General features: G+C 48.2%; 1 protein-coding gene across 1 annotated transcript in view; it reads right to left on the bottom strand.

The window, feature by feature from the left end:
* Positions 1-333: 333 nt before the first annotated feature.
* The window catches only part of LOC104302586 (ubiquitin-conjugating enzyme E2 R2), a 194,530-nt gene continuing 174,580 nt past the window's right edge, over positions 334-20,283 (bottom strand). Inside the window, exons 3-5 of the mRNA XM_054179260.1 lie at positions 11,794-11,891; positions 2,178-2,312; positions 334-709 (exon numbers count right to left, since the gene is read on the bottom strand). Of these exons, the coding sequence (XP_054035235.1) occupies positions 490-709; positions 2,178-2,312; positions 11,794-11,891 (453 nt within the window). The 3' untranslated portion in view covers positions 334-489. The remainder of the gene's footprint in view (positions 710-2,177; positions 2,313-11,793; positions 11,892-20,283) is intronic.

Here is a 20,283-nt window from a genome sequence, read left to right as displayed (position 1 = left end):
AGCCACCATCACAAGGCTAAACAAATGTACAAACACTATTACTCTAAATGGAGCAGCTAAACCTTGATGATTTGCTTTGTGTGGACTTTTTTCTTCCCAGAAAATGTAGGACTTGAGCTCCTGAAAATCCAGCTTCCAATGGGTTTGTTCCAGCTTTAAATACATTGAACATCTCAATGCAAGACTGTTTAATTCAAGAACCTAAACACAAGCAAACCTGTTTTGTTGTGAGCATTTCATAGAGAAGTGGAAAAGGGAGTTTTGTTTGTTTAAAAATAAATGATAGTGATGAAAGGGTTAAGAATGTAAGAATTCAGACATTCTGTGGAGGTCCATAAAAAAGGAGCAAACAGATCCATAAAACAGAAGACAGCAGGAGATATGGGGCTTTTTGATCCCCAACACATGTTTTTGCTGGACTGCTGCTAGGTTACTGCTGCTCCCTTCTGGCCTGAGTTGGCAGGGCAATATAGGGGCAGAGGGAGCAGGTCACGATTCTTCATTGCCAGAATCATCATCATCGTAACAGTCGGCATCCTCCTCCTCCTCATCTTCATCATCAATGTCGTCATCATACAAGTCGTCATAAAGTAAATCTGAACTGTTGTCATTGGAAGGCACTTTAGTTTTGATGCAGTACTCTGCCAGGGTAGTGGGGACCTTCACATCATCCTTCTCTGCCTCAGCTTTTGTAGCCAAAACCTGTTTCCTGCAGGGAGGAGGACATACCAACATGAGCATAGTTGTGTGCTGGCAGCAGCATGGCTCAACTCCCCAACTCCTAACCAGCCCCAGAGCAGCACTCCTGGCAGCTGAGCTGGAGCTGATGGTTGATTGAAGCACCACAAGAAGCACTAGAAATATATTTAGTTCTGCAGCTGTGGGCTTGGGAGTGCTCCAAAGGTGTTTGTAGCACACATGATCTCAGCAACATATGAAATCAGTAATTCTACAGGAGTCCACATTAGAGACCTGCCAGAGCTCAGAGAGCAATTTTCATTACATTTGTTACAGAATGGATGTTCAGAGATTTCCTAAGATGACTTATTGAGGTAGGTTCAGAGATATACATAGCCACCCTCCACCACTGTTGACTCTACACCAGCATGCTCAAAACTACAATTCCTACAAGCATTTGGCTGCTCTAAGCTCCCACTGTAGAGTAAGAGCAGCTTGAGCACATGGCTGCACCCTGAAATATAGCCATAACCCTAGCACTGCCTGGAGATGGCAGGAAACAAGTGTTTCCCATCACCCCAGGACAGACTGGCTACTGCCTCCTAGCAGCACTCGGGCTGTGAACTGCTGCTGGCCTGGTGGTGTCTCCCAGCAGGGAGAGGAACAGATATCAGTCTGTCCCTTCACCCCCACCCACCTTTTCATCAGTCTGCCATATTCTGTTCATGGAGTACATTCAGCTCCACTGAAGCCAAAGGAGCTGGAGGGGATTAAGATAACCACCAAGCAAAGCTCTTTACACATCTCAGGCCACTGACTGCCCTGCATAGGTCCAAACAGGGGTATATCCTGCATGCCCAGCTAGCAGTCAATGCAGATGTAGTCTTGCCCCAGGCAAGCATGACAGTGATCCCACTGCAGCATGAGCTGCCTAGACACTACTCCACAGCAACCCTAGCTGAAATTTACATCATGTCCCTACAGCACTTGATGAACCATGAACTTCTCAGCAAAGGACAGTCAAGACTGAATAGTGCTGCTAGCTAATAAAAATCAGTTTTGTGAGCACTTACCAAATCCTCCTGATATTCCTCCAAATTGGAGGGACAAGATTATGATTCCTGAATGCATTAAGCACAGAATTATTAGGATGCAGTCAGTTTGAATCGCATCCCAAGCAATGCAAGCAGCACTCAAAGGCAAGCAGGGACTTTGACTGGTATTTACTAGCAGCCAACAGGTTTTGCAGAGCATCATGCCAAAATAGTCTAAAAAAGAACAATTCAAAGATATCAGCCTAGTCCTCCTGCTCCAAAGTTTTCATCACTTTGGTGTGCTGAAAATCCTAGAAGGACCAGAAGCATGGATTTGGAATAAAATTAATTTCCAAAGGAACAACCACAGCAAGAAGCTGGTTTTGGCAAATTCTGCAAGCAACCTGTTTCATAGGATTCAAAGCAGGAGGACAGTAGCACAGCATCACACATGGCAAAGCTTACCTTATGATTTCAGCATACTCCTTGTCTTTTCCTTTACTGTCCCTCCATTTCCTGAACATCACTGATGCATCCACATTGGCAGGAGAGAATGTGTTTGGCTCATTAAGCAAAGAGATTACACTCAGTAAGATAGTCCTGAAAAAGGCAACCACAAGATCAGTCAGAGCTAACACATTCATGAATTTTGGGTGCAAACAACTTGGCAAGAAGGGAGAAGAAATCAAGCTTGCCTGTAACAAAAAGATGGTCAACTTAGAACATTTAGAGGAAAGTGGTGCTAGTATGGGCCCTGTTGACCAGATATGTGCTGGGGACACTGCAGCACAGTCAAAATCCAACAGAGGTGAGCTGGGGGCTCTTGAGGCAGTAGAAACACCTCAAGGGAATCAAGGGGCACTCTGCTAAGAAAGTGATTAAGCCAACAGCTCAGATGAAGTGCATCTACACGAACACACACAACATGGGCAACAAACAGGACTTGGAAGCTACTGTGCTGCTAGAAAACTATGACCTGATAGCCATCACTGAAACTTGGTGGGATGAATCCCATGATTAGAATGTGGCTATTGATAGCTACAGGCTGTTTAGAAGGGAGAGGTGAGGAAGGAAAGGCAAAGATGTTGCTCTCTCTGTCAGGAAATGGATAGAGTGTGAAGAACTGTCCCTGAAGAATTGCCATGGACAGGTCAAAAGCTTATGGGTAAGAATTGGAAACAAAGGCAACAAAGGGAACCTTGTGGTTGGTGTCTACTACAGGCTGCCTGATCAAGGGGAGCCCACTGATGAAGCCTTCTTACTCCAGCTACAGGAGGCTTCACTTTCTCAGGCTCTTATCCTGATGGGGGACTTCAACTACCCCAATGTCTGCTGGAAAAGTAGCTTGGCAAACTGTAGGCATTTGAGGAGACTCCTGCAGCACGTAAAACCTGCCTGGATGTGTTCCTGTGCAGCCTGCCCTAGGCAATCCTGCTTTGGCAGGAGGATTGAACTCTATGATCTCTGGAGATCCCTTCCAATCCCTAACATTCTGTGATTCTGTGATTCTTAAGCCAGGTAATAGACACCCCTACCCAAGGGAATGCAATACTGGACCTGATGGTCACAGATGCAAGTAAGGTCATGAGTGATGTCAAGGCTAGAGGTAGCCTGGATTGCAATGATCATGCACTAGTGGAGTTTGCAGGGATATGGAACAGGCAAGGAGTATAGTCAGGAGACTGAATTTTAGGAAGGCAAACTTTGAGCTCTTCAAGGAGTTAGTCAGTAGGACTCCATGGGAAATGATCTGCAGGAAACAGAGCTGGCAGATCTTTAAGGACATTTTCCTTAGAATGCAAGAGCTCTCAATCCCCATGTGTAAGAAATCGGGCAGAGAGACCAGCATTGCTGAGTAGAGACCTGGTGGTGAAAATAAAGAGCAAGAGGGAACTACACAGACAGTGGAAGAAGGGACAGGTAACCTGGGAGGAGTATAGGAACCCTGTCCAGTTGTGTAGGGATGAGGTCAGGAAGGCCAAGGCATGTCTGGAGCTGAACACGGCAAAGGATGTGAAGAATAACAAAAAGGGCTTCTATTGGTACATCAACCAGTAAAGAAAGGTTAAAGAAAGAGTACCCCCTTTTGAGGGTGAGAATGGACAACTGGTGTCAACAGATCAGGAGAAGGCTAAGGTACTCAATAACTTTTTTGCCTCAGTCTTCACTGGTAAGCTTGCTCCATACCCCTCCCGAGTTGATAGACCACAAGACGAGGACTGGGGGGGTAAAGTTCTTCCCACTGTAAGGGAAGATAAGGTTCATGACCACCTGAGGAACATACATAAATCTATGGGACCTGATGAGATGCATCCCAGAATCCTGTGGGAATTGGCTGGTGTATTTCTGAAGCCACTCTCCATAACATTTGAAAAGTCATGGTAGTCAGAAGTCCCCAGTGACTAGAAGGAGGGAAATGTTGTACCCATTTTTAAAAAGGATACAGAAAGAGGCCCCTGGAAATTACTGACCTGTGAGCCTCACCTCTGTGCTCAGGAAGCTCCAAGGTCAAGAAAAATGTATTCCCTTAAAAAAAAAAATCAAGTAAGGGAGGCAGGAGACCTGCATGGATAAGCAGGGACCTCTTAGAAAAAGTCAAAAAGAAAAAGGAGGTTTACAATATGTGGAAAAAAGGTCTGGTCAATTGGGAGGATTATATAAATATTGCCAGAGAATGTAGAGATGCAACAAGAAAGGTCAAGGCTCTCTTGGAACTATGTCTTGCCAGGGAGGTGAAAGAAAACAAGAAGAGCTTTTTCAGATACATCAATGACAAAAGGAAGATCAGGGAAAAGGTGGGCCCACTACTGAATTATATGGGACATATGGTAACAGAGGACACAGAGGTGGCAGAGTTGCTGAATGCCTTGTTTGCATCAGTCTTTACTCCTAACACTGGCTCTCAGGAACCCTAGTCTCTGGAAGCAAGGGAGCAGAATTGGAGGGACGAGGACACTCCACTCATCAGTCAGGACTGAGTTAGAGATCACATGTATCAACTGAAAACACAGAAATCCATAGGCCCCAATGGGGTGCATCCACGTGTGCTGAGAGAGTTGGCTGATACTGTTGCTGAGCCTCTCTCCATCATTTTTGAAAAGTCATGGAGAATGTCAGAGGTGCCTGATGACTGAAAGTGAATGTCACTCCAATCTTCAAAAAAGGCAAGAAGGAAGACCCAGACAACTACAGACCAGTCAGCCTCATCTCCATCCCTGGAAAGATGATGGATCGGATCATTGTGGAGGTCATCTCTAACCACAAGGTTAGGTTTTAAAGCCAGGCTAGATGGGACTCTGATCAACCTGATCTAGTGTGAGGTGTCCCTGCCCATGGCAGGAGGGTTGGAACGACATGATCCTTGAGGTCCCTTCCAACCCTGGCAATTCTATGATTCTATGATCTCCCCTATGAAGAGAGACTGAGAAACCTGGGGCTGTTTAGTCTTGAGAAGACTGAGAGGGGATCTGATCAATGTCTATAAATACCTGAGGGGTGGGTGTCAAGTGGATGGGGCCAATCTCTTTTTGGTGGTGCACAGTAATAAGACAAGGAATAATGGATGCAAACATAGAAGGTTTCACCTCAACATGAGGAGAAACTTATTTACAGTGAGGGTGATGGAGCACTGGAACAGGCTGTCCAGGGGGGGTTGTGGAATCTCCTCTGCAGACTTTCAAAACTTGCCAGGATGCATTCCTGTGTGGACTACCCTAGGTGATCCTGCTTTTGGCAGGGGGGTTGGACTTGATCTCTGGAGGTCCCTTCCAATTTCTAACATTCTGTGATTCTGTGAAGGTCATAGAACAGATCCTCCTAGAAGTTATGTACATGGAGGACAGGAAGGTGATTTGAGACAGCCAGCATGGCTTCACCAAAGGTAAGTACAGCCTGACCAACCTAGTGGCTTTCTACAATGGTGTAACTACATCAGTGGACAAGGGAAGACCAATAGATGTCATCTATCTGGACTTCTGTAAAGTGTTTGACATGGTCCCCCACAACATCCTTCTCTCTGAACTGGAGAGATACAGATTTCATTGGTGGACTATTCAATGGATAAGGAACTGGTTGGATCACAGTATAACTAAGGTTGGAAGAGACCCCAAGGATCATCAAGTCCAACCTGTCTCAACAGACCTCACGACTAGACCATGGCAACAAGTGCCACGTCCAATCTCCTCTTGAACACCTCCAGGGACGGTGACTCCACCACCTCCCTGGGCAGCCCATTCCAATGACGAATGACTCGCTCAGTGAAGAACTTTCTCCTCACCTCGAGTCTAAACCTCCCATGGCACAGCTTGAGACTGTGTCCCCTTGTTCTGGTGCTGGTTGCCTGGGAGAAGAGACCAACCCCCTCCTGGCTACAATTACCTTTCAGGTAGTTGTAGAGGGCAATGAGGTCGCCTCTGATCCTTCTCTTCTCCAGGCTAAACAATCCCAGCTCCCTCAGTCTCTCCTCATAGGGCTTATGCTCAAGGCCTCTCACCAGCCTTGTTGCCCTTCTCAGGACACGTTCAAGTGTCTCAATGTCCTTCTTAAACTGAGGGGCCCAGAACTGGACACAGTACTCAAGGTGTGGCCTAACCAATGCAGAGTACAGGGGCACAATGACCTCCCTGCTCCTGCTGGCCACACTATTCCTAATACAGGCCAGGATGCCATTGGCCCTCTTGGCCACCTGGGCACATGGCTGGCTCATGTTTAGGCGGGTGTCAATCAGCACCCCCAGGTCCCTCTCTGTTTGGCAGCTCTCCAGCCACTCTGACCCCAGCCCATAGTTCTGCATGGGGTTGCTGTGGCCAAAGTGCAGCACTCAGCACTTGGACTTATTAAATGCCATGCCATTAGACTCTGCCCATCTATCCAGTTGGTCGAGGTCCCTCTGCAGAGCCTTTCCACCCTCTAACTGACTAACATCTGTTCCCAACTTGGTGTCATCTGCAAACTTGCTGATGACTGACTCAACCCCCTCATCCATATCACCAATGAAGATATTAAAGAGGATGGGGCCCAGCACTGACCCCTGGGGGACGCCACTAGTGACTGGCCACCAGCTGGATGTGGCACCATTCACCACCACTCTCTGGGCTCGGCCCTCCAGCCAGTTCTTAACCCAGCACAGAGTGTTGCAGTCCAAGCCACGAGCTGACAGCTTAGCCAGCAGTTTACTGTGGGGGACGGTGTCAAAGGCCTTGCTGAAGTCCAGGTAGACTACATCCACAGGCCTCCCCACGTCCACCAGACGGGTCACCTGATCATAGAAGGAGATCAGGTTGGTGAGGCAGGACCTGCCCTTCCTAAATCCATGTTGGCTGGACCTGAGCCCTTGGCCATCCTTCAGGTGCACAGTTATTGCCTCCAGGATAATCTGCTCCATCACTTTCCCTGGCACTGAGGTCAGGCTGACTGGCCTGTAGTTTCTGGGTTCCTCCATCCATCCCTTCTTGTGGATGGGCACCACATTGGCCAGTTTCCAGTCATCTGGGACCTCTCCAGTGAGCCAGGACTGGAGGAAAATGATGGAGAGCGGCTTGGCCAGCTCATCTGCCAGCTCTCTCAGCACCCGAGGATGGATCCCATCCAGTCCCATGGACTTGTGGGTGTCCAAGCGGCTCAGCAGGTCCCGAACTAATTCCTCATGGATTTCTGGGGCATTACACTGCTCCCTGACCCTATTACCCAGCTCAGGAGGCCACTCATCCTGGACTCCTACCTTGATGTTAAACATCGAGGCAAAGAAGGCGTTCAGGACCTCAGCCTTTTCCTTGTCTTCGGTCACCGTGTTCCCCTCCAGGTCCAGTAAGGAGTGGAGGTTCTTCTTGCCCTTCTTTTTATTGTTCATATATTTGTAAAAATGCTTTTTATTGTCTTTCACAGAGGTGGCCAGTTTCAGTTCCAACTGGGCCTTTGCCTCTCTAATTTTATTCCTACATAATCTAACCACTTCCTTGAACATACCTCGAGAAGCCTTCCCCTCCTTCCAAAGGTGATACAGCCTCTTTTTTTCCCTTAATTCCTCCAGGAGCTGCTTGCTCATCCAGGCCGGTCGCCTTCCCCGCCGGCTCATCTTTCGGCACATGGGAACTGCCAGTTCCTGTGCCTTCAAGAGCTCCTGTTTGAAGTAGGTCCAACCATCCTCGACCCCTCGGCTCTTGAGGGCTGCTACCCAGGGAACTTTACGAATAAGTTTCTTAAAGAGGCTGAAGTTTGCCCTCTGGAAGTCCAAAGTGAGGGTTCTCTTAGTGCTCCTCCCTATCTCCCTGCATATTGAAAACTTCACTATCTCGTCGTCACTGCACCCTAGGCAGCCTCCCACGGTCACATCTCCCACCAGCCCTTCCCTATTGGAGAGCAGCAGGTCAAGCAGAGCCTGTCCCCTGGTAGGCTCGCCTGACAGCTGCGTCAGGAAGCAGTCCTCCATTTCACAGTAACTATCACAGTAACTAAGGTTGGAAGAGACCCCAAGGATCATCAAGTCCAACCTGCTCCAGGAATCTTCTGGACTGCCTTCTCTCTGCTGAATTAAGTTCCCAGCAGATATCTGGCAGGTTGAAGTCACCCACAAGGACAAGATCTGATGATCTTGTGACAGCCTCCAGTTGTTTGTAGAATAATTCATCAACCTCCTCATCCTGGTTGGGTGGTCTATAAAAGACTCCAACCAGGATGTCAGATTTGTTAGGCTGCCCTCTGATTTTAACCCGCAGGCTCTCAATTCCCTCATCTTCCACCTACAAAGGGTAGTGGTCAACAACTTGATGTCCAGATGGAGACAGGGGACAAGTGGTGTCCCTCAAGGGTCTGTATTTGGACCAGTGCTGTTCAGTATCTTCATCAATGTCATAGAGAGATTGAGTGCACCCTCAGCAAGTTTGCAAATGATACCAAGCTGAGTGGTGCAGTTGATAAAACTGAATGACAGGATGTCATCCAGAGGGACCTAGACAGGCAGGAGAAGTGCGCTAAGGAGAATCTCATGAGGTTCAATAATGCAAAATGCAAGGTCCTGCACCTAGGTCAGGGCACTCCTTGATATCAGTACAGGCTGAGGGATGATGGGATTGAGACCAACCCTGCAGAAAAGGACTTGGAGGTAACAGTGGACAAGACCTCATCTGGAGTAGTGTCCAGTTCATGCATGCAACTGCCTATTAGAGGTGAGGCTCCCTCCCTCACTCTTTATTCCCAACTAGCACATTAGATCATCTCTGTCACTACTGATACCTAAACAACTAGATGGTCTCCACCAACTCAAACTCTTGTTGTGGGTAAGCAAGGTGAACAAGGTACAGTAACAGGAAGGGACCTTGGTACATGGGATCTGGCAGGACCAAAATCACAAAAAGGTTCAACCATGATCAACTGAAAACATCCTTAGCATCAAATATGGACTGCACCAGACTGGATACAGACTGACCCTCCCTGATTCTCCCTCAGGTAAATTTGTTCTAGTATGTTGTTTCATGAAAGGTATTTACATGAAGAGCAGAGATTTCAAGTCCACCTTCTGCTTTCTTACATCCTTCCACTCCATTCTGGGGAACAACATGCTCATCAGCTGCCATGCCACTTTGAAGACAACAGCACTATAAACACTTAAAGTGAGTCCCTCTATATCTTTTTATCAGTAGAAGAGAGAAGCTAGTAGAGTCTCAAGGAATCAAGAGCCTTTTTCTCTCCACATATCAACAGAAGGCTCAGACATGGATGAATTTAATCTGAACAAAACATGGAGTGTCTAAGGCTTCCAACCAGCACATGCTGTTATATACCTTGTTGAAAAGTTTTTGGTTTTTTTTGTTGCTGTTCCAGCTACTAGCTACACTGTAGCTTCTCAGAGACACCTTTAGAGAGAACTTAAATCTTTGTCCTAGCACATTTTTACTCTCCAGTATAGAGTAAGGGGTTTTGGCTTAGGCTGTACTGATAGTTATGTTAGATCTGGACAGTTTCTGCAACCAGCCTAATGTACTCAAGCAGCCAAAAAAAGCCAACCTCAGGAAGGCATCCTCAGGAAACAAAGTGAGAGTGTGTATCATCTACCTTCACAAGACACAGATATATAAAAACTTTGTTTAATAGCCATGTAAGCAGAGGGACATGTGAACATAACTTAGAAATATATAGCTCAAAATAGTGTTTAAACTTTTTTATTTTAAAAAAATCTGAACAAGAACTTTGAGAGATTGCTTCATATTCACTTGTACTTGGTACAGATGGGTTGGATAAAGTCTACCTCAAGCTCAGAAAGTCAGATTCCCAACTCATAGAATCAAAGAATCAATAAGGTTGGAAAAGACCTCAAAGCTCATCAAGTTCAATCTGTGACCCAAGACCTCATGACTACTAAACCATGGCACCAAGTGCCACGTCCAATCCCTTCTTGAACACCTCCAGGGATGGACTCCACCACCTCCCTGGGCATCCCATTCCAACAGCTAACAACTCTCTCTGTGAAGAACTTTCTCCTCACCTCCAGCCTAAACCTCCCCTGGTGCAGCTTGAGACTGTGTCCTCTTGTTCTGGTGCTGGTTGCCTGGGAGAAGGGACCAACCCCCTCCTGGCTACAACCACCCTTCAGGTAGTTGTAGAGAGCAATGAGGTCTTCCCAGAGCCTCCTCTTCTCCAGGCTAAGCAATCCCAGCTCCCTCAGCCTCTCCTTGTAGGGCTTGTGCAAGAGGCCTCTCACCAGCCTCATTGCCCTTCTCTGGATACATTCAAGAGTCTCAATGTCCTTCTTAAATTGAGGGGCCCAGAACTGGATACAGTACTCAAGGTGTGGCCTAACCAGTACAGAGTACTGGGGCAGAATGACTTCCCTGCTCCTGCTGGCCACACTATTCTTGATGCAGGCCAGGATGCCATTGGCCTTCTTGGCCACCTGGGCACACTGCTGGCTCATGTTCAGGCTACTGTCAACCAGTACCCCCAGCTCCCTCTCTGTTTGGCAGCTCTCCAGCCACTACAACCCCAGCCTGTAGCACTGCATGGGGTTGCTGTGGCCAAAGTGCAGCACTTGGACTTGTTGAATGTCATCATGTTGGACTCTGCCCATCTGTCCAGCCAGTAACTTTACAACTTCACACAGCTAAGAGGCACCATTTCTCTTATGTCTTTTAAACATTGAAGTAGCATGCTCCAGTTATAATTTGCTGACTCTTACAGCTCCTAATCTCCTGCCATATTAGCTCTAGCCCAGCACTTTGCAGAGCATGTTACAATTATATTCCAAAGATCAAGAATCCAATAAATCCCCCTCCCTTGCTAGATCTCTACTTTGACAAAGGTTCTTTTCAAATTAATTTCATTAAGCCAAGTTATATGAAAGCTGAGTCAAACTCTCAGAGAACCCTTTTCAAATCACTGCACTCCCCCAGGTATGCTGAGATCCCTAGCTGGATTTTACCAAAAAATACCAGATTTCAAGTTGGGGAACTAACATCTCTTAAATCACTCTGAAAGCAAGCATAAATCTCATGATATGCTAAAATATCTTACTTCAATGGTTTTCCACTATGTCACTTACTAGTCCAGCTGCACAGGTCAGTGAGCTGCTACTTGATATGAATTTTGTAAGTTCTTTATTGGCAGTGCCTCTGGTACTTACCGATCCTTCAGGGATTTTTGGCAGGAAGAAAACTACCTGGCTAGCCTAAGATACCACACTGCAGGACAGGAGACAGAAATATTGGAAGGCAAACAGTAGGTAGGATTATGCACTCTTACTGGGCCCAAATACATATTAAAAAGAGTTCTTTTCTACTAGTGATATCTCGGAGAAGTTTGAAAAACTTAAATGAAAGATAACATGAACTGGGAAAGACTAGAGTGTTTGAGATAATTTGCTTTAAGAGCATGAAACCCTATGAATAGGGCAGAAGTCTCTACATTGTTAGGCCAGCATCAGGGGACACAGCACTTCAGCTTGATAAGTCTGGTTGCCACCCAATTCATGACCTAAAGCCTCTGAAGTCTTAAAATCCCTTCCAAACCTTTCCCAACACAGGCCTCAGTCTTATATAGAGATGACAGACCTTCAAGGTCATCACTGTACAACACAGATTCATACTGTTACCTGACATTTTGAGTAGGGTTCCACCTCTCAGATGGCAACTCTCCACTTTGTGGATCATCTACAGGTGGGTGAAGAATTGAAATACATACATCTCCATTCTGCAAGAGAGAAACAAAAGTTGAGAATAGCCTAGATTGAGGCAGAGGCCTGATGATTCAACTCCAACACTATGTTTTGAGCAGTTTAACCTTGTTGATATGGACACCCTAAGTACCAGTAAAAGTACATGAAGTCTTCCTGGGTCTCCTTTGCTAAATGGGATTAGTCTGCAAATTTGTGCAAAACAATCTCAAGTCAAGAGGTTTAAAGAATGTAGTGAAGCAAGCAAAAAAAGAAAGGAAGTCTTATAGAACTAGTCTACAGATATCAAGTACTGTGACAGTGATATGTGAGCTTCAATAACAAGACACCCAAAATAGGGTACAAAAAAAAAAGAAAGGTTAACCTCCCCCCCAACAAACCAACATAAAAATGTTCCCACTGGTAGCTGTGTTAGCTACGGGATTTTTTTAATTGAAGGGATTAGCACTCTCTACTAGCTCAGGTGTTGTGATGAAGAGGTTATTAATTTATGAATATGAAATATTAGGATAGGATATGATAGGATAGGATAGGATAGGATAGGATAGGATAGGATAGGATAGGATAGGATAGGATAGGATAGGTTGGAAGAGACCTTCAAGATCATCGCGTCCAACCTATCATCCAACACCACCTAATCAACTAAACCATGCAACCAAGCACCCTATCAAGTCGCCTGAACACCTCCAATGATGGTGACTCCACCACCTCCCCCGGCAGCCCATTCCAATGGGAAATCACTCTCTCTGTGTAGAATTTCTCCGTAACCTCCAGCCTAAACCTCCCCTGGAGCAGCTTGAGACTGTGTCCTCTTGTTCTGGTGCTGGTTGCCTGGGAGAAGAGACCAACCCCCTCCTGTCTACAACCTCCCATCAGGTAGTTGCAGAGAGCAATGAGGTCTCCCCTGAGTCTTCTTTTCTCCAGGCTAAGCAACCCCAGCTCCCTCAGTCTCTCCTCATAGGAGAGTTTCCCTATAAATTAGGCTTTGTTTTGGTAAAAGCTCCAGTGGCTTCAGCTGTTTGCCCCTTCATCCACATGCCAGAGCATGGTTGTGGGAACTAAGGGGGTTTGGAGGACATTCCTCTATGTCACATGGGAACCGATGGGCGTCTGTGCTGCTTTGTCATGCAAGGCCTTGTGGTACATTGAATTATTGGAAAGACTTGGAGGCTTGGACTCCAGGAGCTTTTCTTCCTTGGGTGTAGAGGTTATTTTTGGTGGGAACTCTTGAAGAACATATTCTATGCAGCTGGCCTGGACTTCAGTGAAGAGAAAGCTGTCAAGCTGAGAAATGCCTTTGAAATTCCATTTGGCTTCAGCTGGTCTATAATCTGGGTTTTAAAAAAGTAAAATAGAAAGCCAACCCACATTTCCCCTTGTGCTGTTGGAGTGCCTGTGGGGGAAAAAAAAAGACCACCAGCTGTGTGCCAAAGTCCTCAACAGCCAGAGGAGCTCTCCCCAGATCTGGGCTGTGCTTTGTACAACTTGGGTCTGGAGTTAGCATGGTGTGACCAGGGAAGAGGTTTTGGGTTTTTTTTCCTTTCCTCCATCCTGCTCACAGTGAGAGGTTTTAGGCTGGATGTTAGGAAGAAGTTCTTCACAGAAAGAATGACTGGCCATTGGAATGGGATGCCCAGGGAGGTGGTGGAGTCACCATCACTGGAAGCGTTTAAAAAGGGACTGGATGAGACACTTAGTACCATGGTTTAGTTGATTAGATGGTGTTGGGTGATAGGTTGGACTCGATGATCTCAAAGGTCACAGTATCACAGTATCACAGTATAACCAAGGTTGGAAGAGACCCCAAGGATCATCAAGTCCAACCTGTCCCAACAGACCCCACAACTAGACCATGGCACCAAGTGCCACGTCCAATCTCCCCTTGAACACCTCCAGGGACGGTGACTCTACCACCTCCCTGGGCAGCCCATTCCAATGACGAATGACTCGCTCGGTGAAGAACTTTTTCCTCACCTCGAGTCTAAACCTCTCCTGGCACAGCTTGAGACTGTGTCCCCTTGTTCTGGTGCTGGTTGCCTGGGAGAAGAGACCAACCCCTTCCTGTCTACAACCACCTTTCAGGTAGTTGTAGAGGGCAATGAGGTCGCCCCTGAGCCTTCTTTTCTCCAGGCTAAACAATCCCAGCTCCCTCAGTCTCTCCTCATAGGGCTTGTGTTCCAAACCCCTCACCAACTTTGTTGCCCTTCTCTGGACACGTTCAAGTGTCTCAATGTCCTTCTTAAACTGAGGGGCCCAGAACTGGACACAGTACTCAAGGTGTGGCCTAACCAATGCAGAGTACAGGGGCACAATGACCTCCCTGCTCCTGCTGGCCACACTATTCCTAATACAGGCCAGGATGCCATTGGCCCTCTTGGCCACCTGGGCACACTGCTGGCTCATGTTTAGGCGGGTGTCAATCATCACCCCAGGTCCCTCTCTGTTTGGCAACTCTCCAGCCACTCTGACCCCAGCCTGTAGCTCTGCATGGGGTTGCCGTGGCCAAAGTGCAGCACTCAGCACTTGGACTTGTTAAATGCCATGCCATTAGACTCTGCCCGTCTGTCCAGTCGGTCGAGGTCCCTCTGCAGAGCCTTTCTACCTTCTGACTAACATCCGTTCCCAACTTGGTGTCATCTGCAAACTTGCTGATGACTGACTCAACCCCCTCATCCATATCGTCAATGAAGATGAAGAGGATGGGGCCCAGCACTGACCCCTGGGGGACGCCACTAGTGACTGGCCACCAGCCGGATGTGGCACCATTCATCACCACTCTCTGGGCTCGGCCCTCCAGCCAGTTCCTAACCCAGCACAGAGTGTTGCGGTCCAAGCCACGAGCTGACAGCTTAGCCAGCAGTTTACTGTGGGGGACGGTGTCAAAGGCCTTGCTGAAGTCCAGGTAGACTACATCCACAGGCCTCCCCACGTCCACCAGACGGGTCACCTGATCATAGAAGGAGATCAGGTTGGTGAGGCAGGACCTGCCCTTCCTAAATCCATGTTGGCTGGACCTGAGCCCTTGGCCATCCTTCAGGTGCACAGTTATTGCCTCCAGGATAATCTGCTCCATCACTTTCCCTGGCACTGAGGTCAGGCTGACTGGCCTGTAGTTTCTGGGTTCCTCCATCCATCCCTTCTTGTGGATGGGCACCACATTGGCCAGTTTCCAGTCATCTGGGACCTCTCCAGTGAGCCAGGACTGGAGGAAAATGATGGAGACCGGCTTGGCCAGCTCATCTGCCAGCTCTCTCAGCACCCGAGGATGGATCCCATCCAGTCCCATGGACTTGTGGGTGTCCAAGCGGCTCAGCAGGTCCCGAACTAATTCCTCATGGATTTCTGGGGCATTACACTGCTCCCCGACCCTATTACCCAGCTCAGGAGGCCACTCATCCTGGACTCCTACCTTGCTGTTAAACATCGAGGCAAAGAAGGCGTTCAGGACCTCAGCCTTTTCCTTGTCTTCGGTCACCGTGTTCCCCTCCAGGTCCAGTAAGGAGTGGAGGTTCTTCTTGCCCTTCTTTTTATTGTTCATATATTTGTAAAAATGCTTTTTATTGTCTTTCACAGAGGTGGCCAGTTTCAGTTCCAACTGGGCCTTTGCCTCTCTAATTTTATTCCTACATAATCTAACCACTTCCTTGAACATACCTCGAGAAGCCTTCCCCTCCTTCCAAAGGTGATACAGCCTCTTTTTTTCCCTTAATTCCTCCAGGAGCTGCTTGCTCATCCAGGCCGGTCGCCTTCCCCGCCGGCTCATCTTTTGGCACATGGGAACTGCCAGTTCCTGTGCCTTCAAGAGCTCCTGTTTGAAGTAGGTCCAACCCTCCTGGACCCCTCGGTTCATGAGGGTTGGTACCCAGGGAACTTTACGAATAAGTTTCTTAAAGAGGCTGAAGTTTGCCCTCTGGAAGTCCAAAGTGAGGGTTCTCTTAGTGCTCCTCCCTATCTCCCTGCATATTGAAAACTTCACTATCTCATGGTCACTGCACCCTAGGCAGCCTCCCACGGTCACATCTCCCACTAGCCCTTCCCTATTGGAGAGCAGCAGGTCAAGCAGAGCCTGTCCCCTGGTAGGCTCACTTAACAGCTGCGTCAGGAAGCAGTCCTCCATTTGCTCCAGGAATCTTCTGGACTGCCTTCTCTCTGCTGAATTAAGTTCCCAGCAGATATCTGGCAGGTTGAAGTCCCCCACGAGGACAAGATCTGATGATCTTGAAACAGCCTCCAGTTGTTTGTAGAATAATTCATCAACCTCCTCATCCTGGTTGGGTGGTCTATAACAGACTCCAACCCGGATGTCAGATTTGTTGGGCTGCCCTCTGATTTTAACCCACAGGCTCTCAATTCCCTCATCTTCCACCTCAAGTTCTGAGGCAGAAAGTGTCTCCCTAATATACAAAGCCACCCCTCCACCTCTTCTCCCTCGCCTATCCCTCCTAAAGAGCCTGTAACCCCCCGGTGTAGCACTCCAATCGTGCCTGTTGTCCCACCATGTTTCTGAGATGGCAACTATATCATAGTTGCCCTGGTGGATTAGGACCTCCAGCTCCTCTTGCTTATTGCCCAGGCTGCATGCATTGGTGTACATGCACTGCAGCTGGGCTCCCGACCTCTCAATTGACCCTACCTTGTGCCCTACTCTTACCTCTGCAGAGGGACCGATGTCTTCACCCACCCCCTTCAGGCCTAGTTTAAAGGTCTGTTTAAGACCTAGTTTAAAGGTCTTTTCCAACCTGGTTAATTCTGTGTTCTGTGTTCTGTATTTACAGAATCACTTTCAATTTATATAATAAAGTGTGTAATTCCACTGCTTGTTCACCAGATGGCGACTCGATGGGGCATGGGCAGCTGCTAACTATATACACAGATGTTACTACGCATCAGAGGTTACTCTGCTAGATGCAGATGCTTTGAACTGAATGTTAGTGAGTGGAAAGCATGTGGAAGATACTCTGTGTCCTTTGTAGCGAGGTTGGGTTCTGGCAGACTACTGTCACTGGACTGGTTCCTAGGCTTGGTCTGGATGGCGACGCTGGCTGGCAATCCTCTCTCTGTGGCAGTGGAGAGGAGATGGAACCTAGGCTTAGCTGGTGGATAGGTTCCCTTTGCAGGACTCTGGCAGGTTCCCTCCAGACGATAGGGAGCAGTCCTACAGAGTTGGCCCTCACAGAGTTGGCTCACAGGGTAGGGCAAGGCGACGGTTCCCGATAGGTGAGCTTGGAGGTTTCCAATCTGGCACGGTGGCAGGCGGGGCTGGACCCAGTGGGGTCGGCCCTGTGGCAAAGGGCTTTGGGGTCGGCGTAGATGGCCCCGGGGAAGAAGCACAGCTGCGTGGAGCGGCGGCTTCCCCTTACTTGCCTCAAAGGAGCGGCGGGACTCTCTCAGAGTGGTCCCGGCTTTGGAGCACAGACAGTGCTCTGGATTCCCCTGAGGTTTACAGGGCATGGAGTGGCAGAAGTGGCAACTCCTCTCCCACAATAGCAGGGTTGCACAGGCATGAGATCCTGCTTTCCGATCTGACACACAAAGGGTTGTGTCCACTCATCAGTCTGCTGATTAGGGCTAATGCAGACGTGTGGACTGCCGGACTCGGCTAAGTCCTTTTCCCCAGTCACTGGGCAGATCTTACCCTCAGGGGTCCAGTCCTCTTGAGACAAGGTGGGCTCTCTGTGACCGTTTGACGCTGTGCCTTTAAGGAAGGGGCACACTGGCTAAATGTTTATAAAATATTTTGGTATTCTAAACTAATTTCATTGGCCAAGTAATTGTGGGAGGTGAGGATAGTCCCAGCGCAGCTGGAACTTTCTCTCAGTCTTCCTTCCTTCGCTGTCCCTTTCGGCTGGATCTGCTTCTGGGCTTCTTGCCAAGAGATAAGAACTAACTCACTCCCTGTAACAGGCCTGTCCGCTTCTTCCCCTGTCCTGCTAACCATCCTCGTCTCTTCTTCTGCCTCTTTGGGGGAGAAGGGAGGTAGGGGGTGAAGGGGGGCACCGGGGGAAGCCCCCTCTGTGGGGGGTCTGGTTTCTGGTTGAGTTCATTTGCTGCATATTCCTGTATATATTGTAAAATACCTGTATTTGTTGTGTTACATATAATCTGTTTCCTTGTAAAATATAATCTCATTTCTCCAACTGAGTTTAGCTGTGGTCTCTTTCTCAGTGGGGGAGGGAAAGCAGAGCCTTTCCTTTCAAACCACTACAGCTCTCCCAGTCAGTGAGACTGGCAGTACGACTCTGGAGGTTCTCAGGCTCAGAGAAGGTCCCTCCTCTGGAGATACTCTCAGGGCTAAGGGTCAATGGGCCTGCCTGGATGCAGCTTCTCGTTGTACAGAGGCTACTAGTTTGCTTGCATATATGAGAAAGAAGGCTTAATAGCAATGAGCTCAATGGCAGAGGCTATGGCATACGCTTTGTCCTCTCAAGCAAGGAGAGAAAGCAAAGTGAAAGAGGGGGCAACCTGTTTACCAACTGGGGTAAAACTTATAGGTTCCTTGAGGCTGGATTTGACCAGTGGGTACTCTTGAAAACAACTGGTTTCAGCCTATAGAAACTGAAGCTAGAATTGTGCCCATACTTGGTATTAGCGTGAGCATCCCATGCGCTGGGTGTGTGCAGTGGTCTGTGCTGGCCTGGCTAATGCCTTGGCCTTTGTTTCCCTCATGAAAGAGGGGGAAATTGTCCATGTGCCTTCACCACAGGTGTCAAAAAATGCTGCTTCCAGGAGACAAGGAGATTGAACAGATGGTGTAGGGCAGGTTTACAGTGCTCCCCTAGGACACAGTTTGACATATCAAGTGAAAAAGCAGAAGCTTTAGAATAGAATAGAATAGAATAGAATAGACCAGGTTGGAAGAGACCTTCGAGATCATCACATCCAACCAATCATCCAGCACCATCTAATCAACTAAACCGTGAAACCAAGCACCCTATCAAGTCTCCTCCTAAACACCCCTAGTGATGGCAACTCCACCACCTTCCTGGGCAGCCCATTCCAATGGGCAATCAGTCTCTCTATGAAGAATTTCTTCCTAATATCCAGTCTAAACCTCCCCTGGAGCAGCTTGAGACTGTGTTCTCTTGTTCTGGTGCTGGTTGCCTGGGAGAAGAGACCAACCCCCACCTGGCAACAACTTCCTTTGGAACACAAGCCCTATGAAGAGAGACTGAAGGAGCTGAGGTTGCTTAGCCTGGCGAGGAGGAGACTCAGGGGTGACCTTATTGCTCTCTACAACTACCTGAAGGGACGTTGTAGACAGGCAGATGTTGGTCTCTTCTCCCAGGCAGCCAGTACCAGAACAAGAGGACACAGTCTCAGGCTGTGCCAGGGGAGGTTTAGGTTGGATGTTAGGAAGAAGTTCTATACAGAGAGAGTGATTGCCCACTGGAATGGGCTGCCAGGAGAGGTGGTGGAGTCGCCATCATTAGAGGTGTTCAGGAGGACACTTGATGGGGTGCTTGGTGCCATGGTTTAGTTGTTTAGGTGGGTTGGATTGGATGATAGGTTGGACACGATGATCTTGAAGGTCTCTTCCAACCTGGTTTATTCTATTCTATTTATTTATTCTCCCTTAAGGTAGTTGTAGACAGCAATAAGGTCTCCTCTGAGCCTCCTCTTCTCCAGGCTAATCAACCCCACCTCCCTCAGCCTCTCCTCATAGGGCTTGTGTTCCAAACCCCTCACCAGCTTTGTTGCCCTCCTGTGGACACGCTCCAGCAAGTCAACCTCTTTCCTAAACTGAGGGGCCCAGAACTGGACAACAGTACTCAAGGTGTGGCCTAACCAGAGCTGAGTACAGGGGCAGAATGACGTCCCTGCTCCTACTGGCCACACTATTCCTGATTACCAGCAAAGGGTAATAGCCAGAGGGCTGGATCAGCTTTGGGAGTCTCCTTGTGATGCCCCTTACCCACGCCCCAGGTAGGGAGCAGACCTCCCTGTGGGATGGGTTGGGATGACATATGGGTCCCTCAGTACCCCTCAGGAGACAGTCCCCAACAACTATAACCCTTCTCTTTTACTTTGTGGAACTGGTCATACAAGCCGGAAGTGATGAAATTGATAAGAAGGGCGCCAGGGCAATTAAAAAATAATTCTAGGCCCTTGGACAATTGATTGATGGGGCAGGAGCTCAAGTGGTGTTCTGCTCAGTTCCCTCAGTGGCAGGGGTGTACACTGAGAGGAACAGGACTGTGGGAACACCAGTTATGAGTGGTGTGAGCAATCTGGCAGTTCAGGCCTAAGAGCCTGACATGGTGGTAGGCCATGCTCAGCAGAAGTGCAGAGCCAGCTACCAGTATGCCAAAACAGTGCTGTGCCTGCAGCACTGTAACTAAAACAAGACGCTGGTAGCTAGAAACATAGTGAGTTATCTCGGGACAACAAAATGGAGGTCGCTACGCAGCA

Source organism: Dryobates pubescens (assembly GCF_014839835.1).
Source record: "Dryobates pubescens isolate bDryPub1 chromosome W unlocalized genomic scaffold, bDryPub1.pri SUPER_W_unloc_1, whole genome shotgun sequence".
In the NCBI taxonomy this organism is placed as follows: Eukaryota; Metazoa; Chordata; class Aves; order Piciformes; family Picidae; genus Dryobates; species Dryobates pubescens.
This window is presented reverse-complemented; position numbering and strand designations above follow the sequence as displayed.